This window comes from Botrytis porri (assembly GCF_014898465.1).
Source record: "Botrytis porri strain MUCL 3234 chromosome Unknown BPOR_011, whole genome shotgun sequence".
In the NCBI taxonomy this organism is placed as follows: Eukaryota; Fungi; Ascomycota; class Leotiomycetes; order Helotiales; family Sclerotiniaceae; genus Botrytis; species Botrytis porri.
Genome location: NW_024066085.1, coordinates 1,602,807 through 1,628,665, shown reverse-complemented (window position 1 = coordinate 1,628,665; position 25,859 = coordinate 1,602,807). Strand labels below are relative to the sequence as shown.

Here is a 25,859-nt window from a genome sequence, read left to right as displayed (position 1 = left end):
AATGCACATAGGGCTTATTAGATGGGCAGATGGAACTCCATCATCCAATCATATCACTAGAAAATAGTTTGGAGCCTTTCCATAAATCGTGGTTGTAGATTGAAGACTACTTACTACCAGAATCCAATTTCATCGCCTTGCTCTAGCTTGTTTCAGTACTGTTCTAGAAATCAAATCTGAAGATGTAATAATCTTACCTAGCTTTAGTCCATCGAATCACAATTTGGGGAACCGTGGCGTGGTACCACGACATTGCACTACGATTTCGAACTTGGAACTGATATCTCATTCCCAATTCATTCCAAATGTCGTTTTTAGATTGCCCAAAATAGGCACATTACTTTGTAACCGAAACGGTAGGGGATTACCTATTGACCGATTTCCCTTCCCCTTGAAGGCGTATATAACGAGTGACTTCTGACGTTCTCAATTACAAATCATCTGCTTTGATATCCCTTCTTTCTGTGCCCTTCTGTCGAGGATTGATTCCATCATATTATCCAAAATTTGGATGACCAGAATTAAGGAACTTTAACATCTTGGGATAAAATGCTAGTCGTGTTTGAGCCGAGCACGGTCTTGCGAAAGGTAGATGCGTGGTCTACTTTCAAAGTCGTCTATTAGCGAAGGTCTCATCCCGAGTTCTTTCTCATTGCGAAGAATTGACGGCCTGGATTCTCTTCAAACTTGGCTTTCAACGTAAGAAAAGGTGAGATAGAGCTATTTAGCTCATGTCTCATGTAACCATTGTTTGCTACTGGTAAGGATAAATTTCATTGATATCTCCTCAAGTTCCCCGGGTTTACATCGTTTCTTCTCGAGAATATTTGTTTGAGGGCTCAGCAAGCACTCTGAATTTTCGCACTTCGGTAACCAATAACATGAATTGATTAGACTCGCGAGTCTATTTATCTTCCGTCAGAGTCTCGGAGTGTGCTCAAGTGAAGTGTGCACTAGCTTGGTGGATAGTAATTTTCGTGTTGCCGGATACAGTCCATCGTAAGACTTTAAATCTGAGATGTACATATGTTTCTAATGATATTAGAAACTTATTATGAAGTGTCATTCCTTGTTGGGTTCTTCTTTGGTTGCCTTTCGTACTACTCTTCTCCATGTTGAACTGTTTGCAGCTAATCCGAGGTCAATCGAGTGGCTCCTCTCCTCATCGTTTTGAAACAGTGTTGTAAAAACAAAGATCTCAATGTCTAGTTGACGTGAGCCCTTTCCTTAGGGGGTTCATAATCGAATAAATGTGTTTGAGATGGAACGTTGAAGATGGCAAGTCGCCTTGTTATCTGCGCCTCAAAGTCTCATTATCTGATGAAGCTAGCATCGCTAGACATTATGGCAGAGTCCGACTAGATGCAGTGTCGCAGATGGATCTGTCTGACAGGCCCAGCTGTGAGAATTCTTCAGCTTAAATTACCTTTCCTCTATGTTATTTGATATGGGCTCCCTTACCTTTCGTACTATATTGAGCTCGTATCCCATAGAGCTGAAACTAGGGCTGAGCAAATAAAGGTGAGGTGCTGAGTTTCTGGTAGGCGTTTGTCAAGCCCAGAGACCAGGGTGAAGTGACGTTTATAGAGATATTAATGAAGTTAACGAGTGGGTATCTTTGAAGCATTGACTTGGGAAAAGACAACGGAGAAAAAGCACCCACTTTATCAGTTGAAGTGCGGGAATAGATAAAGGTGTAACTTGACAGTCACCTTCGTCTCTACTCTCTCCTACCAGACAATGATGCGCTTCAACATCTTCGGTGCGGTAGCTCCCAAATGGTTCCAATGGCCAGGGAAATATTCATTGTCGTGATGCAAAGAGTATGTGCATATATCGTTTCGTGAAGCTTCGAAGCCAAGACTCAGTCTGTATTTGAAGAATGATGTTGCTGGTTGCTAGGAAAAATGCACAGTAGTTTTCAATAGTTGGTTCTCGAGCGTCATGCCGAAGACAATTTTTTGAGCGTTATTCCAAATATCGATTCTACTTTTGACTATCAATCATCACCGAAGTTGTTGGTATTTCAAGCACAAGTTTTAAGATGTATAATCATGAATTCGCTGGATCATACTATATCAAAGTTGTTCTTTAGGTTGCTGGCACTTTTCAAGCGATTCAAAGAATCTCAACAATATTGGCTATTGGTAAGTTTGAGTTACACGCATGGCTGATAGTCTAGTCTCATCCAATCCCTTTATCCTGACGCCTATTCGACTAACTATTAATATGATGGCTCAGACTGAGTTCCACTCTGGTGAGATTAGAAACACTTTTTCCTTTACCAAATTTATCGTGTTCACACAACTTCACACAGATTTACATCTCATTCGATTCAACTATCATCTCAAAACCATAGATATTCTCAGAAGTTATACCATTATCTTCAACATCACAAATCAACTATTCTAGCTTCTAACTATTGATATCCTCGTTCAAATCATAAGCCATGTCAACAATTTCATAGAAAAAAAGACCTGATATTCGGTTGTGCTTATGAAGGGTCCTGTAGGAACTAATAGCACTTTTCTTTTATGAATCAACCTAGTAATCTCGTAGCCAATCAAATATGGAATACCTAATCAGTGGAGACTTCCCAATTCTCGCGAATGGGTGTTCATGATTTGTATGCACACCTGGTCCAACATAGGCACATTATCGTTACGTCTTCACCATTGGTAATATTACATAGCCCTGGTAAATTATCTGTAATAACTTTACCACCAAATTTATCACAGGTCACTTTATCTAAATGAGGTTAGCGGTTCACGAGATTGCTAGTCAACATTTGTTGAACCATCTCGATAATCTGTGCGATTTCGTATGATTCGAGGCATTGGGAATACCTGTTGGATACAGCATTCAATCAGGGACTAGTTTTTAATACTGAAAGATTGTTGAATGCTCATACAGCACTATTAGAGGACAATAAAAGTGGTTGAAAATATGTGAATTACAATGATTGAAAATGTAATACATCTGGAGTAGTCAGGATGAATTTAACGACAATAACCTCATTATAACCCCATGAGGTTATCACTATAGATACAATATTGATCCCTGGTGAACAGTCTGACGGTAATCTCTCAACTGCGTTTGATTTTCTAGAAAATGTTGAAGGAATGTCATCCACGGTTCATTTTTTTCCGACTTGCTGTGCCTAAGCACCCCAGCAAGCCATATAAACCCAGCGGATGACCGGCCATGAAAGGAATCATCAGCACGTGTGCATACGGGATGAAAATTTAAGAAGGCAGGTTCCCGAACAATCTCATTCAATGTTACTTGACATGATGTTTTGTTCTTCCATACTAGCAAATGACATATATAGTAGCGACTCCATATCATGAAAATGCTAAGGCGGTTAGGGTTTAGCTGTTTATAGGCGAGCCCCTGTATGATCTAAAACCCGATCAGTGACGAAATCGCTCGCACGAGACAGTGCGCCGAATAATTTTTTTGAACCCAAAAAGAGCGGACGTACGTCTACCAGAAGGATGAATTTCTGTTGTTGTAACATATGCAAGGGAGCTTGATTATGAATTGAAGTTATAGTTACATCGAAGCTCTTCGGACTCGATAGCTACATTAATGTGTTCGGCCCACTCGCGGAAGCGTGCGGTGTCCGAGCGGGAGTGAGTAGGCTGCCGATTGATCTTATTCGTGACAATGGGAAATAGTCGTTCTCCTACAATCAAAAAACGAGGTACTTCATACTGTATAATCTGACCGCAGTACCTTCAATATCAATAGTGAGGGTGATGGATGTCTACTTCTAAGATGAAAAAGCTAGGAGAGTTTATTGAGAGTGAAAAAATGAATGTACTTCGTTGATTACTGTCACATGTGCCAAAATATATAATTTCGTCTTGTACGTTTGTCTAGATGAACCGGTCTCAAAGGAAAACCGCCCGAACTCAACAAAGAGTCACGGTTTACTCCTCCCTCTTTCCACCCTCTCCCGGCCCTCTTCCATCTGAATACCTTTAATCCATTACCTCCACACCATTTTCATCACTTCATCCTCCCTCGGAACCGACCACTCGTCCGATCAGTCACGTCTAAGAAACTCTATCTATACATGAAGCCCCAGCAACGAAGCCTGAGTAGAAATGGGAACGTTTCATTGATGATGCAAACGCCATGCACGAAAACTCGCCAGCTCATACAGCTTCAGTGGGAGTAAGATGATATTCTCCTTCCCCACCTTCCACCTCCTTACACCACTTACTATTCTTTCATTAGCTGCCAGTCTCTACACAATACTAAATCACTACATAGATTCTGTAATAAAGACATTCATTAAATTGGCACTAACATGAAAAATAAGAGGCTTAAGCAATTACTCAAAGTATCATGGAGCATTGCGGGGTCTAGATTCACAATTTGGAAGATATTTGAATTCAGAAGTAGGAAGCATCGTGAAATTCAGTAGGTTGTGGAAGAGCATGTAATCAAATTTAAATATTTCCCGGGACTTCTATGCTACTGGATTTTCATTCAACAAAGTTGGGAATCACTCAATAATCCTTTATTCAGATGCGCCAGCCCTAGCCAAACACCAATGTTGTATTTCCAGACCCTGATTTCTTCGAAATGACCGTTATTTTTGGTAGTTTCTCCTCCGCTGCATGTTCCCCTGATCAGTCTCTTCTCCGTATTGTTCTCGCCCCCTGATGAATGACGCCGCACAAAAAGCCAATTCCCTCATTCTTACCGTCGCAATCGCCAGCACAGTTTCCACTCTATTTCTTGGTCTTGATAAAACCTTGGCTGAAGGGCTTGCGGTTTGGCTTGATCTTAGTTCCTGCCCGACCTTGTAACCACGATTCCTTTAGCAAGCGTGCTTGATTTGATGCTTTAGGAGGTAAAAGTGGATTTCGATTTTCCGCAACTCTGAATGTAGTTGAACCAACCCGTTTATCTTTTGGCTTTTTCTCCAGAAGGCGTCGTAACTTGTCTGGCTTGACAGATCTTGTGGGTAGGCTCGAGTGAAGACGTCCAGGCTCTGGGCTATCACCGTCATCATCTTCTAAAAATTCAGCCGGCAGAAGGTCTGGAAGTGGAACTTGCCCGGGTATTGCGAAAGTTCTGTTTATTTCTTCAATGTCGTCCTCGGAGTCCAGTCGTCCATCTGCCGTTCCTTCTCCTTCTAGAGTATTCGATTCCTCGTCCATATCGATGTCTGCCTTCTCTGTGGTTGATGCGATCTCGACCTTCGATTTCTGAGCGGGAGGTAACATTTCGTCTTGTCCGGATGCAACATCCAACTTGCGCTTCTTGCTAGAGATCTCTGCTTGACGTTTAAGATTTGCGGCTTTCTCCTGGCGCTTCTTCTTGGAGGCAGCTTCTTGTCTGGAATCCTCGTTAGCAAGTCGTGTAGGCAGAAATAACATTGAACATACTCCTCAATTGCTTTTATTGCTTCTCTTTCCTTTTCCTTGACGGATTTCGCAGCCTCATTTGTAGTTACTTCCTGCGGGGCATCATCATCGCTACTCTCTTCTTCCTCCTCCTGCTCAGCTTCAATTCTTTCGGATTTTTCTTCTGTTACTGGCTCAGGCTCAGGCTCAGGCTCTGCGCTATCGAATCGCTTATGCTTCTTCGCAACTGGCGTTGTGACAGTGGTAGTGATTTTCGAAAGAGTAGAAACATCTCCATTGGCTTTCGATGTCTTGATTACCTCCTCATCTGCTTCAATAACCTGCGCATCCTCCGATTCTTCTGCAGAATTGGGTATTTCTTCCATTACTTGCGGTGATTGTATAGATGTAGCTTCTTCTTCGCTTGCCTGTGCCGACAACTTTTTCGAGTTTCTCGTAGGTCGCGGAGTGGCAGCAACCTCATCATCCTCAAGAGGAAGCGATTTGCGCGGTCGCCCTCTCCTTTTTGGAACTGGAGTACCCTCATCGATGATTATAGAATCTCCATCTCCATTCACTGAGGGACTATCTGCCAATTCTCGAGCTCTACCCCGCGTAGTAACCATACTTCTAGTTCTTCTACTTTCGTCGCGCAATTGCTGACTAGGAGTCAATGGATCGTCCGCCTGAAGATCCTCTTTCGAAGACGTTTTAAAGATTCTGGCGAACATACAGAAAACCTGTATTGGGTTGAACTTTAAATAATGGTTAATAAAGGTGTGAGTGGGCCTTGGATGAAGGACAAACCTGTAAAAAAATCTTTGAGATTTCTTTAGTGCCGGCAAGCGCTATGACATTGAACATTTTATCGGATTCACCGCCTTTCCGATAATCGAGAATAGCAGACGACTGTTTATTCTTTGCTTTATCAAGCTTGTGATTTATATTAATATCAGGCTTTTCATTGATCGATATTTGATATTTCATACACGAATGTTAAGATGTCGAATCCTCGAATATTGCTTCCTTTCAAAAATGGTCTTAGACTACTGAATCAAAGGTCGCTTCATACCACTCCAAGGTTATTCGCTATCAATATCAAACCTTCGAGAAAGCAGATATTGGCAAAGAGACATGCTACTGAACCAGTGATTGTACGGAAGAGGGTGCCAATCAATACTCCCGATGCTCTTCCACCAATGTTCGTTCTTGAAACAGACCATAAAGCTGGAGTTTTGAGGGTCGACCCCAATAAAGCCATGGAATTCCTAAAGAACTACCAGAGCTTACATGGAAATCCGAACCAAGGTTGGGAGATTGGGATTTGCAATAGTAAGGTCTTTCATCTTCTCCACAGCTGACCTGGCTTACTAATGTTTTATAGAGCATGGTATCACGGCATCTGATGTGACTCAGTTATCTATTTCCATGGGGAGATGCCGGGAACAAGCACAAAAACGTCTAGCAAGAGTGTTGTTAGATTCAGCTTCAGCTATAGGAGATCCAGCGGCTACATTAGAGGTTGTGTCGGAAGCTTTTTATAATAATAAGCTCTATACAACAAGGCTTACCCCCTTTCTTGAACGGTTGGGTATTTTAGCCAAGAAAGATGGCAATGTTCAAGCAATGGGACTCCTTGGTCAAATTCTATACAGTCGAGGAAGGGAAAAGGAAGCTCGAGATTGGTTGCAAAAAGCTGTAGCTGGAGAAAAGTCGCCAAACTTTCCAGGGGCTGCAGAGGCACTCGTCGTGCTTGGCTTGATTTTAGAAAAGACTGATAGAGCAGCTGCAAAGAAATTGTTCAGCAAAGCAGCATTAGATTTAGATCATCCAGCAGCATTCTTCTATCTTTCAAAACATGTAGGTCCTGAGGAAGAGGATAATAGGATGGTTTATCTACTCAAAGCGGCTGGTGCAGGTATGCCTGAAGCATGCCATAACCTTGGTGCTATTGAATTATCTAAGAACGGTGACCAAGCGGACAAAAACCCGTCAGAGCGAGGTTATTGTTATGCCAAAGAGTGGTTTCAAGTCGCAGCTGAAAGTGGCTTTGGTTTGAGTATGTTGAACATGGCTTCAATGTGTAAATCTCAGGGTCAAACTGAGGAGGCTTTGAAATGGCTGGAGCGGGCGGAAGCCCTTCCCGAAATCCATGATGAAGCAGTAAAGATGAGATCCAGCTTCAATGTGGATTAAGACATACAAACTCAACTCTGGCAGACTATACAACGCTGTGTTATAGTCGGCGCTTTTAGTTAGACCTACCAAAAATTGTCACAGATTTTTCTTAACAATGCTTTACAAGAAGCATCCGAATGACGTTATGGGGCCGGAGTTTGCAATGTACTTTCGTTCCTCCACAGAAATTCGAAGTGGATGTTCAGAATCAGTTCAGCCACCACTTTCAATGTCCCGCTAGTCAAGCAGATAGCTTATGAGAAGGGGCATATTCTACGCCCCCGTGCAATTGCGTTGGGTCTGCATACTCCCATATGTTTGCTTGCAGCACTGCAATCGAGCACAGCTAAATGAATGTAAAGCTGATAGGTTGACGGTGAAGGCTCATTCTCGTCACTGTGTCACTTCGTAGCAAATACGGTTCATGGCAAGAACAGTCTTCCCGTCAATTAATTGGGAGCGACGAATCAATCCCAAGAAACTTTTGAAATCCTGTTGCATAAGATAGATATAGTAGCTCAACCTTCGTGGTGATATTGGAGAATGTCGAAAAGAAAAAGGTTCGAGTCAAGTAAGCCTACACTCTGCACATTTTCACATATATTCTTGACGTTTCATGTTTCATTGGGTCTCTTTGAGGTGTGAATATTGCAAGCCACTCCAGAACTCAGTGAACGCACGTTGGGATCAACCTATGTATATGGTCAGCCGCGCTTATCGATGACGAAGAGATAGATCACACATAGAAAATCGACTGCAACTCAATAATTCCATTCAAACGTGTCTCATCTTAAAAATCAATGTGTTAGAATTCTTTATTCTTTGATATTTTGCTTTTCATGGAAACATTTGGTGCCAAACATAAGAAAGATTTAATGTTGTAGTTTCAATGTGAATTATGGATGACGCACCGAGCATGACACGGCTATGAAACAAATAGGCCATTTCTCGTTGTCCCTTTCGTACGACTATCGCTAGTATTCTTTGATGGCGCCGGCATCGATCGCTGATAGATTGATATCATGTTCCCTTCATTCAACTACATGATGACGCATGCTGCTTCGAATATAATGTAGCTCATGCATCGTTATAGGCCAGTCTAGATATCACGGAATCATATCTTACTTTGAATTGCAAAGTTTATGCTGGAACTTTTGGCCATAATGAGCTATGGTTTTGAAGAACATTACAAATGTATGGATGATAATGAAATTATCAATTACTTGAAAAGGTTATAACGGTTCTGATCTACTAGATCTAGATCTTTGATTCCGCGTAATCAGTCCGATCTATCCAACGATATTGGGCTAAGCCAAGGGAAAATACCAGAGCTCCTTCACATCGTCGTAAAATAGCGCGCGACGTAGAAAAATCACTTCAAATGAGATCGCCAATTTCAGCTTTTTTTTCATCTGCCGAAATTGTTTCATCAAGTGCCCGAATTTAAGCCACACCAAAAAGTGTATCAGATCTGAGCTGGGCAAGATCTATATTGTGGCAATCATCCTGTCTGTTAACTGACTTGGTTTATATTCCTAAGAGCGTTAAGATGTATATAAAAAGGTACATAAAAGCAAGGCAAATTATGGTTAGGACTTACCGTCGTTGACTCAATCACTTCAGGATCGATATGGACGCTGACTTTGAGAGTTCGTCTTTTCTCCTTTCTCCGCAGACAGAGAACTCAAGCCGGGACCCTCTATAGCAGACTCGAATCTCAATAATAAAAAGACTTCACACATCAACAATGAGTAAGTTGTCTACAAGAATCAATCGGCTTCAGCACAAGGAGATGGTAGGAACAATCGTCCAGTCACAAGCTCCCCGTTTCAAGATTCTCATAGTCAATTTTTGTCTTACATGCCTAGGTAGATCGGCCTTTAAAATTGATTTTCACCATTCACGTTCTCTTTTTGGGAAATCTGATCGGTAGTCACATCGACAACGGCAATGAATATCATATAACAATAATTTTTATATCAACAATTCAAGTCAAAAACGACAACGCCAATAACACAGTATCCGTTCCTCCCACAACACAAGAAGAAAAGTATAATTTACAAACATCAAGCCTCATCTTGCCCCCAAACCCATCAAATTCCATCGCACATATACGTATCATCTACACCGTACCCCTTCCCAGCCCATTTTCTGATGTTGTGGTTATCTACTATCGCAATTATCTATCCGCAAGAAAGTATTGAATGCGCTCCTAAAATCATACTTAGATATCATATGCGTATTCTCCGCTTTGCTTTCATTTCTCGCTTAATCTCATCATCCGCTTCTATCCATACAGACCTGATGAGTTGAAGTTATGCTTAAAGAGCCGCCCCTTTGGTTTTAAGGTTGTGAATTCAAGATTCTGAAACACAGAGTGTTCATGAAAAGACAAGAGTCACTTCGTGAAGTTATGGACGAGATGAGTGTTCCGATGGTGGGATTTCTAAATCTTTTGTGTTGAAAAGTCGTGTGTAGTTTCGTGACTATGTGGTTTCATGACAGCAGAGAAATGATTGTCTTGCCATTGAGTAGAAACGACAGTTATAATCGAATATTTGCCTCTCAGCTTTTGTCCAGACTGAGAACGACGACTACCTCTTTACATAGACAAGTGCCCGTATTTAATAAGTGAATCTCAACGTAGTATAGTAATAAAAATACTACATACTGCCAAAACATGAACGGCTCATATACTGTTTGGTGTTGACCATGCAAAAGTCTAGACAGCTAAATAGTGATCCTTACATACCCTCCATCAACTCTCTCGAACCTCGCATCACCACTACCGAGATACTCACCTCTTTCACAACTGTGATTAAGATGAATTATCGCCTCGTATGCCTGTGCTAAGTCGTCCATTCACTTCAAATCATTCCTCATCTTCTGACATCAATTCACCCCCAATTCAACATCCCAGCACCCTCCTCACAATGTAAGCCCGGATTCCTTCTCCCCTCTTCACTATTCCCCCAACAATGATATATAAACTACTCAACACCCCAATTCATAACAATATCATAGCCAGATTATGATCAGGAGCTCATTACAGGTCTCTTGTGACTTTCGCTTTGTGAATGAAAAGCAGAGCAAGCAAGCATCTACACGAAACCTCGGTAACATGAGAAGAAAAACTTCAGTGCAAGTGATCTAACAAACAATCAAAAACACAACAGACTCACATAATTGACAACATAAAAAAATTACAACGCAATCCTCCAAGAGCGAAAGTAAAAGTGCAAAAACGACAATAATCCCATCGTTTCTCTATCCCGATTTCGTGTATCAAAAATCCACATCAACATGCGGAAAACAATACGCCATAACTACCTATTTCAAGTCCTACCACGAAAATCCCCATATTCGTAACCGTAAAATCGGAGTATACTTCTAGCGGGCGCGAAGTTCCTCTGCGCTGGCAAATCTGTAGCTGGGGGCATAAATGTGACGATCGTCAACCCCCGCAGAATTTGTCTGGTTTACATATTACTGCGTAGATTCTTCTGGATGCCATTCACTATTTTGCGGTTAAGAGTAAATGTTGATGACGAGCTACCTATCTAAATCCTCACATATCACCAAACAGTCATGCAGAGCTCAAGATCCACCCTTTGCGCCTTCTAAGCTCTTGCTCCCTCTATACCCCGCAAGTAAGCTCACCTCATCCCCCTACACTCGAAATTTTCCTGCAGGGACAAAATAAAGACCCCTCAGATTCACAGAACAGTTTCTTGCATAAACATACCAGCAGAATAGAAAAACTGCAATATTAAGTTGGGCTGAAATCGCGTAATTGTGGAGCGACAAGTATAATCACTTAGGCGAACTCAGTTGTGCGCAGTCTATCTAACGTATCTCACCACCTAAAAATCCATTTTTTTTTCCCAGGAGAAAAGATGTGAATATTCCAAACGACAACGATAAATTTATCATGCGAGAAAGACCACGAGAATACACAAGCGAGAGTCAACAAATGGGGAAAAAAAGAAATCCTCTATAACAACGCGTAAGCTCCAAACTATAGTTAATCGCAGATCAGAGTAGAAATAATGAATAATCCAGGGATAGGTCGTTCCTACTCGATGGATCCAATTGACCTTTGTATATTTATTCCTAGGAAGAAAATTACTTTCCGGTTTGTTAAATAGATAGATAGATATGCAATCTACACTCCTCATCCGTTTTCAAACATATTTAGATACTGAGATATACCCGCAATCCATCTACATCTACAATACAATATACTTATCAATTTGTCAATTCCCCACTGGTGGTCATTCTTTCCGAGACGTTCAAATTCCACAATTAACCACTTGACTCCTCGTGGTGAATTCACCCGCCATTTGTTAACAGCGGTGATTCTTTAAAGACGACAGTCACCACTCAATGTATAATTCGTCTTATTCCATCTGCTTCTGTCTACAGCATCAACAATAGACTTTCTTGAAACCCCAAGCTAGGCATACAAGCTACTCATGTGCCAAGAGTTGCGTGTCAGTTACTGTTGTTCCAGAAACTCAACAAAGGGTACCCGCGCGACTTTCACATTTGGCTTCTTAGCAATTCTTACCCCTCCCGCTCCCCAATGATCAATCTATTTTCTCAGTCTTCCATCAAGAAAGACCCACTAGGTACACCATTCCCGGCATCAACTACCTACCCATCAAATTCACCCCTCAACCAACTCCAATTTCTCAAGCCCCATCTCCGCACAGCCCCTCACCTTATCTATTCGGTCTCAATCCTAACTCTTCAATATATAAAATCACGTCTTCATTGTGTAAAATCTCCAAGCGAAAAAAGCAAGATGAAACTGCGCCGTAGGGCCGCGATTGCCCAACCGTTGATCAAACTGCGGTACTTTTCGATCGGTACTCATGAACTTTAGCCATCCACCCTGTGACTTTCTCACGGGATGAGGTATTATATAAACCAGATTCATTTGTTTGATCTCAGGTATTGATAGCGACAAGATGTCTATGACAGTATATAATGACTATATCAATGACAGCAAACATACTCACTCGCCAGCAATTTTGATACGAATTTCCGACCCATCCACTAATAGTCGGCTCTCATAAGCGGCCGACTAGTTCCTAGTCGGGGAAAGCGAATGTCCCCAGAAAACGAATTATCCCCGTTCAAACTCAAAATATCACATACTTGACTCTTTTAAAAATAATTTATTAGTAAAAGTATTATAAAATTGAATTATTATTATCAATTAAAAAGAGTTCAATTGAACTATATAATTATTTAATATTATTTATTAATAAAAGCCTAAATCAACATTATCGTTATTATTATCTTCAATCTTTAAACCAAATCCCTCATTTTCCTTCATTTCTTTTTGAAAGTTTCTTATAAATATAAAAGACACATTATTCTATAGTTAAGCAAGGACAATTCGCTTTCCGGGGACATTCGCTTTCCCCACCTAGAAACTATAGAAGAACTTGATTATATTAAACTGAAATTTTCGACCAATGAAATCCGGTATAAAGAAAATTCCGATATAAAAAATGATAATCCAAACTTTCTAACCAAAATTTATATCCGATTTCAGCTCTATGTTACGGGAGCTGCCTCTAGGGTCACGTGGAAGTGTCTAGAGTTCTCTCGAGGTGGTTTAGACTAAACTTCAAGTAGGAATTCAATAAGGTTGGTAACTGGTTGCAATTCTCGTAACTATAGTAATGAAACTAATGATTGTTCTTGAGCACGAAGCTCCATATTATAATGAAACTCATTCTGTTATATAGACCTTCGTCCTCTGGAGCCCCTGGGATCCGTATGCTCCTGGAGCCCGTAGCTCCCCAAGGCTCCCTCACGTGACACGCGAATGTGTCATGTGATGTCTGTCGTAACACTCTAAACCCTAACATTTTCGAGAGAATATTATATGATAATAGTCTTTCAAGCTTACTCATTCAAAATATAGCTTATTTAGTCAGATTAATCATTAAAATTTATATCGGAATTGAATTACTTCAATCCAATATACCAATTTTCGTCGAAATTCTGGTATTCCTATATAAATTTAAAATAAAATGGAAAAAAAGTCCAGTATATTCAAATTTTCGGTATATCCCAGTGTTACGGAGGTACCCGCACCGCAACATGGATTATAAGATAAACCTAAGGCCTTGGTGTTGGAACCTACGAAAACAGCACTGTAGGGACAGTTGGATTAAAGGGTAACGAAAGATAGCGGTAACCGAATCAATAAGCAATGATTAAAAGATAGGTACCTATCTTTTGTTGGCACCTATCCTACAGTAGGCACAGGAGGGATAGCGGTTACAGGTTATCTAGTAAGCACAGGTTAGATAAGCAGTAGTATCATATAGGTCACGGGGCAAGTGTCACGTGATGGATAGACAGGATAGGCAAGCTATCCAGGCTATCCGTGGATAGACAGGATAGACAGTCTACCCAAGCTATCCAGACGAGAACGAAGGTCTATATAAGGGAATGGGTTTCATTACAATGTAGAGCTTCGTGCTCAAGATCAATCATTAGTTTCATACTATAGTTACGAGAATTGCAACCAGTTACAACCTTATTGAATTCCTACTTGAAGTCTAGTCTAAATCACCTCGAGAGATCTCTAGACACTTCCACGTGACCCTAGAGGCAGCTCCCGTAACACCCAGTCCGGTATAATCAAGTTTTTCTATAGTCGGCCGCTTATGAGAGCCGATTATTAAAGTCGACCACCCTACTTTCGGACTACTTTTGTTTTAGGCCACCCTTTTACATCAAAAATCGCTTTTTTAGTCTATTAATATCTTTATTAATATATAATCTAATTTAATAAAAATTCGAATATATATAATTTAAACTATTTTAAGCTTATTTTGAAAATTTGAAAATTTTAGGAATTTTCTATATTAAAATCTAGAGCTTTAAAATATCGATTTTTAAATTTATATAGGAATTATATACAAATTTGAAAATTTTATAAAATCTTTAATAACTTTTTAATAACAACTATTAAAAAAAAACTATATATCTTTTTGAAAGTTTTGAACTTGAATTTATATAGAAATTAAAAAAAAAATTAAAAAAATTAATAAATATAAAGATATAGTATACAATGAGTTTAAAGTAGTATAAATAATCCCTACAATTTTAAGAGTGTTTTTTTAAATATCTATTTATAGGAATTTTTCTTTTTTTTCTGAATCCTTCAAAATAAATATGTTATAAATTTATAGTAAAATTTTATAATTTATTTTTAATAATTTTTATTAAAAAGTTATTAAAGATTTTATAAAAGTTTAAAATTTATATGTAATTCTTATACAAATTTAAAAATCGATATTTTAAAGCTCTAAATCTCAATACAAAAAATTCCTAAAAATCTGAAATTTTTAAGGTAAACTAAAAATAATCTAAATTATATATATATAAATTTTCAATAAATTCTATCTATAAATAAGAAAGTTAAAAATTCCATTTTTGGTGTAAAAAGTGGCCCAAAAGGGGGGTGGCCCGAAAGTAGGGTACCCGACTTAGTGGGTGCACAGACTCACAGAACAACGTGACATGAAAGCACAAATTCTGCGGGAGCATCTCTATGATTGTTGTAAAAGCTGTTCCATTCTTCTCTATCGAGACTACGCTATTATATACACTTCTTAAGTAAGCGACGCTACGGGGTAGCGTGCTACAAATTCACACTCAAATTTATTAGCTTCAAAATTCAATTAAGATTTGAAAAATAATTCAGTATTGATCAAGATGATAAATTGTATTTTTCAAGTATTAAAGAATGGTTTTTTCAAATTTCATCTTAAAAGAAAAAGATCTAAATTGAAAAAACAAATAATACACTTTCTTATCAAAAAATTTAATAAGAAATTTATAGTGATTCTTTTATAAAAATATTATTATTAATTTATTGATTTCAACTTTGACACAATATAAAATCTTTATGTTTGAGATTCATATATTCAATTTTCAAAGAGATTAATGGAAATTTTGAATTTCAATTGCATTTTCAAAATAGTTCTTTTTGATATAAAATTATGCTCTTTCTCTTGAGTGTTCCGTGAGTTTGTGCACTTATTGGTGATCCCAACTATTTATAACACTAAGAAAAAGTCTAGGGAGCGGGCAGTAATCCTGATAAATAACCTGTAAATAAGATCATTCGCGAATATCCCATGGGGACACGCAGTCTCTGCGCAGTCTCCGGAAGATCTCGTCTAATAACAATAAATCGTGATTTAACACTCTGAGGATATAGCCTAGACTCCACATTGAACGTCAAACATTACATCTAGAAGGATGCCATGATCTATCATTCAGAAGCTATCCCACCGGGACTTGTATCTAACACCATGGATTACCTCTCTCTGAAGGAGGAATTTTCTCCTCAAAAGTCATTCTAGACAGCAGGAAAGGAGGTAAGTTTTCATCGAGCATTTAATGTATTAAAGTGGGTTTTCAAAACTCTACATGTTCCAAAACGTAACATACTTCATTGTCATGTTGTAAGTGGAACTTGGCATATGCCTATCATCCCTGGGTTTGTGACATGGCCAAGTGTTTATCCATATCAATGAGAGCAAAAGTGAAGAGAAGAAGATACAATTATGTAAAAGTAGACTCTAGGAGAAGTTATAGACAGCCAGGCTTGTCATTAAACTAAAGATGTGATTATTGTACATTGGCAACATAACACTTCGTTATATTGAAGTCATAATCCTACGCTTAATTTAAAACCACGTCTCGAAAACCAGTGCGTTACAATTATAGAGACTGAGCTCAATGAACCCGTAGGATCAATCGAGCATTCCGGTGTGAGGAATACAGACCCAGAGACATTTCTTTTCGCGGAATTGATACAAGGCCCCCGTGTTCGTGAGTCTGGAGAGGAACCACAACCAAGCACTTTGGACTTTCCCTTTGAGCGGGGTTGATCACATAGAAAAGTATATATCAATCACAACGATCAACACAAAGATCATTGAACTTTTCTACAAGAATCGAGAAGAACCGAAGAGAAGAAAGACAGAAGAGATGGAGGAAAGAGAAGAAAAGAGATAAAACAAAGGGTTTCCAAACCACTGGGGAAATTGCAGAAGATCTATGGAGCACAACGGTAGTGGAATATTTCTAGCCATGTCAGCGATTCCAAAGAAGAATCTCAAATAACTTCTTTGGTAAATAGCGGTATTCACGTCCAGATATGAGCCGTAAATTCCATGAAGGGGTTGAGGAGAGAATAGCTGCAGCTGTCAGAAAGAAGAGAACACGTCTGGAAGGAAAGGATTTCCCCCGATGTCAAACGTCTTGAATCGAGTCTTTTCGACCGCAATAAGAGAGGGGGTGGGTTGGATCTAGAAATATTTCTAATGATTTTTTGAAAACATTAATTTCCCTGTTCGTTTGCAAGGTTGCAATCAAACCACCCCGTCACAAATCACGTGCCCTATTTGATGTCCACTCGCAGTATTCATCCCATCACCCACATATCGTAGTCTCACCTGTCTTCTTGTCTAATCAGATCAGATCCTCGCATCCATCTCATTTTATCAGATTAATCTAATCGCCGTTTTCGCAACCCCTTTCCATCATTCGATCTGATAAGCTTACCGAATCCTTTTTCTACGATTCCCCATTTTTGTAATGACGTTCATCATCTGTGCATCAAAGTCGCAATTTTCAAACTGTGGTTCGCGATTGTCATATCCTGGTATGCAATTGCTTGGGCGTCAAGAAACCCACATGCGATCCCACATGCGATAATGGGTACAAGCAGCTGGACACGAATGCAAGAATGAATATTCCGTGTCGTCTTTCCTTATGCCATTGTGACTACCTTCTTTATGCAGTAGATGGTCCATAGAAGAATATAAGCAAAAAGCTAATGCAAGAAACTCTTAGTACATACTAAGCTTATACTTGTACGGAGTAAAATGCCTGTAGATATGCAGAGAAAAGTATTGCCGACTTATCAGATGGCATGAGATCCACACAATCTGACAAAATGGTAAATCCCAATTGTAAACAAAGCTTGAATCAGGGAAAAGCTTCGCTTCCCATGTCTTGGGATGATTCCTCAACAAAGGGATGATATCGGATTCGGCACGCTGGGGATCACATAATCTAATCTGATTCATCTAATCAGATTTTATTCCTTGTTGCTTTTGATGCCCTGTCGAACCAGGTGGAAGAGTCCTGGGATGTTAAGAATTTGGTATGTCACCGGATTGTCACCCATACGTTAGTCTCCACGTATTTCCTTGATTCCTTGGTTCCTTGATTTCATTAATTATTTGTAATTTATCTTGATTTTGCTCGTACATGTAGATTAAACAAAGCGATTTAAAGTTATCAGATCGAAAGTCCCCCGTATCCTAGAAGTAAAGATGTGTAAATTTAGATGAGCACGTCTCGCATCTGAGTAGTAGGGATTCGAATGGTTGGGTTGATATCGTTGTAAGATGTAGGCAAGGTTACGTTAAGCCGAGTTACCTTTTGGCTGTGGGATAAAGAGAAATGGACCAGACACCCAAAAATGGTTTGCTTGTGAATGTGATTCTGTGAAGTTATGATTGTAATAAGTGGACTATACAAGAAAGCCATGGGATATTTCGGAACCCATGTCAAGGGATTGTGTATTTCTCCGTGGAAATAGTCCGGCTCTGGAACTGGCTAACCCGAATGCGAAAACGAAGGACGAAAGGCTATTCGGATCGAGATGTCACCGTGCTTGTTGGCAGTCTCATTTAGCTTTCCTATAGTCAGTGCTGTTAAAGCTCTCATCACTATAGCTCAAACCCTTCTATACCCGCGCTGAATACTGTCTTTTCGCCCCTTTCTTGCCGTATCACCTTACCGTCAGGTCATTCTTCCATCTCCCCAGAGCATTTACCGAGTCTCACCATTCTAGCCTACAACTTTTCGGATCAGATAAGTGAATCGACTAGGGTCCATGACAAGTGCACAGCAAGGTCTATGACAGGGACTATTTCCCCTGTCTGGATATCCTAACTTCGAATGGCAAGTAGATTATACGAAAAATGGGTATTCTCTTATCCTGGCCGTTCCTAAAGCGATTCGTCCCTGACTTCAATTGAGTTTGAAAAGGACCCGAATCATGGATTCTATCTAGTAAAAAGAGAGTCGATCTTTACGATGTTTGTCGGAATTGAATAACGGTTATGTCGATAGGCAAGGTACGTACCTCGTACCAGCTGAGAGATGATTTTTCTTCTTCCTCTCTGAATGATAGATTGGTGATGTTAGGCTTGTCGTGATGCTAAAGTGAGTGAGTATCGTTGTGAAGGGAGACACCTACTGAGTAGTATATCTGATGCAAGCACCTACCAATGTAGGTATTGATACGAAGAGTGGTGGTAGCAGTGGATTATGGAGATATGGACTATATATGGATACAGATGGAACCAGGGAATGGATGATATACAACATTTGGCAAATTGAGACGGAAATCTTCGATGAGCTCAATGTTTGATCATCCTCAGGCCATTGATTGTGAGTTTTCTTGGTGAGACAGACATATTCAATGAAGTACACAATAGAAGCGATAAAAAGGAGAATCCAAGCATATTGAGCCATACCTAGTAATGTACTTATTACTGTTTTGACGCTGGATTATAATCTTACTTACTGTAGTAATCATTTGATATCAGATCCGTCATCACGACGGATCTTACACAACCAAATTCCTTTTGCGTGTCTGCTAATCAATCAATATTGTTCCTCCACATTTTTATATAGTTACAACTTACAAGTTACATGAAAAGCTTGATCTGAATACTCCGTATTTTATATTACGCTTGTTACGGTTCATCAATCTCAATCCCGGTGTCGGCCGAGGCTTCAAAACTACAAAATAAAGTTCCAAGTGATTCCGCCACCAAGATCCATCCCATTTGTCTTTTCGGAAAAAAACTTTATTACAAGGGAATTCAATCCAACATCAACCAAGATTCACCATAATTCTTTCAATTGATACATTCACAATAATATATGATCAAGTCGAATACCTAGGGAATCTACTACAGCAACAATCACTTCTAAGTAAATAAGTATTACGCCAATACTTATTTATACCCCAAAAACAGTCTATCAGATCGCTTCTTACATCATACCATTCCATTGTGTGGAATCAGTTATCAAACTCAAAGTTGGATTGACACACAATCAACAAGTTTGGCATTGCCTTCCCCCTCCTGATTTTCACCCATTTCTCGGCACTCATACTCGTACATTTATTAGTAGTATATGATCCGTCGTTCATCAATTCTATTCCGAATAATGTCGCGTCCTCAAGTTGTCAGAATGGCTACTACATCTCATTGTATACCACAAGAGCCACAGCCTGAATCGCCCCGCTCCCAGGTATCCCAGGTTCCGGCTCTCACCTACTCATCATCGTCCTCTTCCGACCTCGAACCCGAAGAAATTGAACCACGCCGTCGTCGGGCTTCGACTGTACTCATCTCACAAAATTCTACCGACATGCAAAGGATTATCGGAAATGCGGGCACAAAGTTGGTGGAGAAATGCTGTGGTGGAGGTTGCTGTATGGCCATCACCAAAACTGATGGACTCACATACGAAAAACCAAGATTGCCAGACAACGATGCTTACAGGAGTTTGGCATTGAAGATTGAAACCATCCCTACACGATTGACAAGTGTGCCAGATCTGCCAAAGAAAAACATGGACATTCTCCCTTTGCAGAAAGAGAAGGCCCTGGATATTGTCAAGGGTATAGAATCTTTACATGTCAATGAGAACAGAGGAGCAATCACTGTCGAACCTTCCATGGACGTCGCAGATGCGGCAGACAATCAAAAGGCTCTCTCCCATAAGGATTCTGGAATTCGTATGGAAAATGATTCAATTGACTTCACACCACATCATGCCAAGTTAGATGTCGACACCAAAGTCCAACCACCTTCATTTGTTCAGCCACATCCACCTTACGAAGTCTATTCCGCGAGAATTTTCAATGCCAGAGAATTGACCAAGCCTGGTGCTGAAAAGAGAACATATCACTTCGACTTGGATGTTACCGATTATCCCGAGGAAGGTGGCGTTGATTTCAAGGTTGGTGGTGCAATTGGTGTCATGGCACCTAATGAAGAATCAATGGTGGAAGAAATGATGGATTTGTTATCTATTCCAAGACATCTTCGCGACCGAAAGATTTTGTTGAAGACACATTCTGGAAGATGGCCTACAATATGGGGGGATGACAAGCCAAGAGAATTAATTACAACCAGACGCGATTTATTGACTTGGTGTTCTGATATTCAATCATATCCTCCAAACAAAAAGATCTTACGAATCCTTGCCGAATATGCTACCGATCCAGAAGAAAAGAAGATTTTGTTATATTTGTGTTCTGGAGAAGGCCAAGGTACATTCTGCGATTTCCGAACCGGTCCACATATCACCATTCCTCAGCTTCTTCACGCATTCCCTTCTAGTAAGCCACCTCTCGATCATCTTCTCTCGGAACTCGAAACTTTAAGACCTCGATTCTATTCAATGTCCAACGATCCTCAGGAGAACTGTGTACCAGTTGAGGGATGCAGCCGACTTATCGAAATCGCAGTCACTGTCCACGAAACCAATCATTGGAAGGGTGGAAATCGAATTGGTCTAGGGTCAGGATTCTTTGAGCGACAAGCAAGAAAATTTATCGAGGCTGAAAAGAGAGGAGAAAAGGTCAACGTCCGAATCCCCATGTTCAAGGGATTAATGGCAAATCCCTTGGCTAGAGAATTTGTTTCCGATGGACCTATGCTTTTGATTGGTGCGGGTGTAGGAGTTGCACCCTTCCGAGGATTTGTTCAACGTCGTCTCAAGAATGCCAATTGCGCCAACAAGGTTTGGGTTCTTCAAGGAGTCAGAGATTCTCTTCTTGATGAATTGTATTCTGGTGAATGGGGTGTTCATGAATCGGAAGTCAAGAAAGTTGTTCAGAGTCGCAGACCTGGCAGTAAGCAAAAGGGAAAATACGTTCAAGATGAGGTTAGACATCAAGCAGATTTGGTCTGGTTCATCATCAATGCTTTGGACGGCCGAGTTTTTGTTTGTGGTAGTAGTAAAGGAATGGGTGAAGGTGTTGAGGAAGCTCTTGTAGACGTTGCCATGGAGAAGGGCAATTTGGATAGGGAAGAAGCAAAGAACTTCTGGAAGTTGAAGAATGAAGCTGGGCAATATATTGCCGAGACTTGGTGATTGATTTCACGTTATCATTCTTTCCTTTCTTTCTTGAATCCGAGGTTTCCAAATACCAAAGATGGGATTATGATGCGAATGAAACAAGGACTGTAAATACGCTGTGGATTTTCGATATCGTTCGCCATATTTGGATTGTAATATACGCATGTTCCACGGGTGGAAAGCTGTCTTGCTTTTATGCAACGAATGGGGGGATTTTTTAGCTACATATTTTGCATATGGGATTTTGACTAGGTAAATTTTGGTTGTCCATAGGGCGTTGAGCGGTGTTTAGACTGGCGAAATGGGATATGAGGACCACAGCAGAAGAACAACGCAAGCAATTGGGATTACATTGACGGGAGCTACATGATGGACCAGTGAATGCAAGACAGCGAGTAGATACTGCTGTGAAACTGAGTGTGTAAGGATATCATGCCAAACAGATAGCTTATAAATGAAAATAATCAAAAATCATAATCATATTTTTTGAGTTTGATCAATCATGGTTCGTGAACGTTGCATTGTACATCCGTGTTACGCATCGAATACATCGTACATGCGTCCACCCATGTCCGCAACGGCACCCCGCTTATCCGCCGCACTTCCACCAATCACAAAAAGAAGCGCGCCGCACTCAGATCCGCCCCACTACGAGTGGAAGCTTTATAATGAATATGTCAGCGGTTCATCAATTATGGAATCCTCAGAAATCTTGATGTTTCTGTGGAGCCGGGAGGGTTGCAGCTTAGTGGGAGCTTGGATGTCATGATTTTGTGATGGGGAGGGAAGCCGATGGGAAGGGGGAAGTATCTAGGTAGATTGGGGTTGGTTGGTTTAGCTGGATGTAGTAGGTGGGTAGTAGGTAGTAGGTTGGTAGGTAGTAGGTAGGTAGGTATGTAGGTAGGTAGTAGGTAGGTATGTAGGTAGGTACGTGGTTATTGTGTCAGTCAGTGGAAGAAGCAAAAAGTACAAAGTAGGTGAATCATTTACTGGATGGATAGATGGATGGATACTGGACTGGGTTGATAATGGTAAGCATTGGAACGTCAAACATGGTGATTAATATTTGGAATCTGGGGGGTTTGATTGGGGGGATTTTGATAGGATGTTGGATTTGCAATGGCGACATATGTGATGTATGTGATGTTGAATTGGGAATTCACGATTCTAGATGAGGTGAGATGGGATGGGATGGATGGGATGGGAAAGAGTGGAGCGGGGGTGAATATCTAGTGCTCTGTCCTGTCCTGTTATTTAGTGTGTCTCTCTTAACCGAGCGGGGCAAAGAGCGGGTCGGGTTTTAGCTTTTGCTACCAACGTCGGTTTGGGTCAATTGTTGTCAGGTATAAGAGGGGGGGATTTCTCTGTTCTGGAGTTTGGGGTTTTTATCTTCTCATTCTCAATTCACTTTAATTACAACTTGACTTGTATCTCGTGACGAATTCTCGATTTTCATACACATACACATACACATACACAAACTCAATCTAAATCTTCATACCACACCACGCTAACTACCAACCATGTCTCCCTCAACCCAATTCATCGATCTCCTCAAGGCTCGTCGTACCATCTACGCTCTCAGCAACACATCCACCATCCCCGATAGCAAGATTCAAGAGATTGTCGAGCAAGCCGTTTTACACGTTCCTTCCTCGTTCAACTCGCAAAGTACTCGGGTGGTTTTGTTGCTCAAGGGTGAGCATGAGAAGCTTTGGGACATTACCAAGGAGGTTTTGAAGGGTGTTGTGCCCGCGGAACAGTTTGAGGGAACGGCGAAGAAAATTGATGGATTCAGAGCGGGTTACGGAACTGTATGTTTTTTTTCTGGTTGTTCTATTATTGAATGGTTGATGGTTGATGCTCGATCTATGGATCTGCGTTGTTGCTGTGGGAAAAGTAAACTAATGGAAAATTTATAGGTCCTCTTCTTTGAGGATAGAAAGGTCGTCTCTGGAATGCAATCCGCATACACTTCGTACGCAGATAAATTCCCCATGTGGGCTAGTCAAAGTGATGCCATGACTCAGTATGCCATCTGGGTTGCTTTGGAAGCTGAGGGATTGGGCGCAAACTTGCAACATTATTCCCCTTTGATTGATGCTAAGGTTGCTTCTGAGTAAGTTTTCTTTTTCTTTCTTATTTCTCTCTGGGGTTATTGAATTTGGGGCGGGGGGGGGGGGGGCAGAGATATGGAGATGAAGATGGTATAAAGAGGATTGAATTGAATAAATAACTAATATCAAATCTTCTAGATGGAACATCCCAGCTGATTGGGAACTCAACGCTCAACTTGTTTTCGGTACTCCTGTTGCCGGAGCTGGAGAGAAGACCTTCCAGCCTCTTGAGGAGAGATTCAAGGTTTATGGTGCTTAGATGTGATTTGCGGATATAGTAATGATGGTGGGGAAAAAGAGTTCAGGAGCAGTGCATTTACGATAGAGAGAAGCGCTATGATTTTGCAAGTTGCGAAGGAAGAACGGCGGATAAGGGAGATACAGATAAACTGATTATACCATTACTGATACGAAAATAGAATGGTTTAGGGAGATAGATTAGATGAATGATACCATATGATATGAAAATCAATCTTTTCAATGTGTTGAGCAATGAGGGATGTGAAAGAAAGAATAGTATGATGAATGCAAGTGCGTTGTACAGAAGTTAAGTTAAGGTATATGTCGAGATTAATATTTGCATCATCTTTCAAATGTTCATACCTACTATATTACTCGAATGAATGAGAGGATAGAAGAGGGAAATATAATCGAATGATTCAATGTGAATTAGCATCTCTGAGATAGATGAATCGCATAGCATAGCATAGCTAGAAAACTAAACCAAACTCACTGTTTTTCCTCAACCTGCTCAAGATACTTATTAATGCTCAAGGTGAGTAGGGCAGTGCTGCAAATAAGCATCAGTACCTAATACCTAGCTACTTGTAGGTCAGTGGGGAATGGGATTGGGGGTATCGGAGATGGGTTATTTTTGATGGTGTTTGGGAGTGCTTGTTTGTGGTTTTGGGGTTTTGGGGTTTTGGGGTTTTGAGAGTTTATTTGGGGGTTGATTGTTAGGTAGGTATTGAAAGATATTGTTGGAGTGGGATATAGAGGAAAGTTTGACATTGTAATATGGTTCTTAGTTTCTAATATGTTTTTATATCACTTGCGCGAATATGAGAGTTCTGGAACCTCTTTACCACACTCTATATAGTTTTGTAACAAAATCCTTACGAAAATGACGTTTTCCTACACAAATGAAAAAAGTTGATAACTTTTTCAATTTAAGAAATTTTGTTTTCAAAATTTAAAGATAAATAATTAATATTACTTTTTTATTCAAAAAATTATATAATTTTTTTTTATAACGTAACTTAGAGTGAACCAGGTCATATAGAGAACCGGGTCACATTTAGCCCATCATTGACTTCAAACCCTAACAAATTTTACTATACATACCGAATCACCTCTTATATTTTTTCAAATTGAAGAGAAGATATAGAATACTATTATTACATTTCAATTGAAGGAATTTATGTCAATTAGAAAGGCTACAAAGTATTTTAAAGTTTCTAAGTCAACTCTCATAGTTAGGATTGCTGAAAGGAAATTATATACTCAATCTCACAAAATAGTTTAAATTCTTTCAAATGTAAAAGAAAATACTCTTGTATGATGGATTTCACAACTTATCATTACTGGATTTCCTGCTACACCTATATTGGTGAAGGAAATGGCCAACGAAATTCGTCTTCGACGTATTCAGGTCGTATGATTTCGAATTTCTATCTCAACAGAAATTCCACTTATAAGCTACAAATAGATTTATAGATTCCAAAAATGATATTCAAAACTTAAAATATATTACTTATATTAATTAAAGTTTAATCAAATTAAAGAAATAATATTAAAGAATATTCAGGTTTAATTTAATATGTTTTATATGTATCTTATTAAATGAAAGTATAAATTAGATGATATATATAATATAAATGAAACCGGATTTGAAATTGGAAGTATTCAAAATATGTATATTATAATCAATTCTACTTAAAAATCGAATTGGAAAGTTATAGTTAACAAGTAAGAATAGATGATT

The 25,859-nt window shown here is 39.8% G+C and overlaps 4 protein-coding genes across 4 annotated transcripts; 3 read left to right on the top strand and 1 right to left on the bottom strand.

The window, feature by feature from the left end:
* Window positions 1-4,449: 4,449 nt before the first annotated feature.
* EAF01_008504 (uncharacterized protein) lies at window positions 4,450-6,227 on the bottom strand (the record flags this gene model as incomplete). Its single annotated transcript, XM_038916760.1, has 3 exons — window positions 4,450-5,355; window positions 5,406-6,118; window positions 6,171-6,227. The coding sequence occupies 3 exons, from the start codon at window positions 6,225-6,227 to the stop codon at window positions 4,746-4,748; spliced, it is 1,380 nt and encodes a 459-aa protein (XP_038768122.1). The 3' UTR covers window positions 4,450-4,745.
* A 137-nt stretch (window positions 6,228-6,364) lies between these two features.
* EAF01_008503 (uncharacterized protein) lies at window positions 6,365-7,559 on the top strand (the record flags this gene model as incomplete). Its single annotated transcript, XM_038916759.1, has 2 exons — window positions 6,365-6,695; window positions 6,748-7,559. 2 exons carry the CDS (start codon window positions 6,365-6,367, stop codon window positions 7,557-7,559), a joined length of 1,143 nt encoding a protein of 380 aa, XP_038768121.1.
* A 12,276-nt stretch (window positions 7,560-19,835) lies between these two features.
* On the top strand, window positions 19,836-21,773 carry EAF01_008502 (uncharacterized protein; the record flags this gene model as incomplete). Its single annotated transcript, XM_038916758.1, has 1 exon — window positions 19,836-21,773. The coding sequence occupies one exon, from the start codon at window positions 19,836-19,838 to the stop codon at window positions 21,771-21,773; it is 1,938 nt and encodes a 645-aa protein (XP_038768120.1).
* A 1,366-nt stretch (window positions 21,774-23,139) lies between these two features.
* On the top strand, window positions 23,140-24,356 carry EAF01_008501 (uncharacterized protein). The gene is made up of 3 exons (XM_038916757.1): window positions 23,140-23,572; window positions 23,681-23,877; window positions 24,014-24,356. Exons 1-3 carry the CDS (start codon window positions 23,282-23,284, stop codon window positions 24,132-24,134), a joined length of 609 nt encoding a protein of 202 aa, XP_038768119.1. The 5' UTR covers window positions 23,140-23,281; the 3' UTR covers window positions 24,135-24,356.
* The last annotated feature ends 1,503 nt before the right edge of the window (window positions 24,357-25,859 follow it).

Bases quoted from the DNA above. Each gene is read 5' to 3' on its own strand.
- EAF01_008501 (XM_038916757.1), top strand. From the start codon at position 23,282: ATGTCTCCCTCAACCCAATTCATCGATCTCCTCAAGGCTCGTCGTACC. The intron at 23,573-23,680 runs GTATGTTTTTTT...GAAAATTTATAG, and splicing joins TCAGAGCGGGTTACGGAACT to GTCCTCTTCTTTGAGGATAG. The intron at 23,878-24,013 runs GTAAGTTTTCTT...CAAATCTTCTAG, and splicing joins GATGCTAAGGTTGCTTCTGA to ATGGAACATCCCAGCTGATT.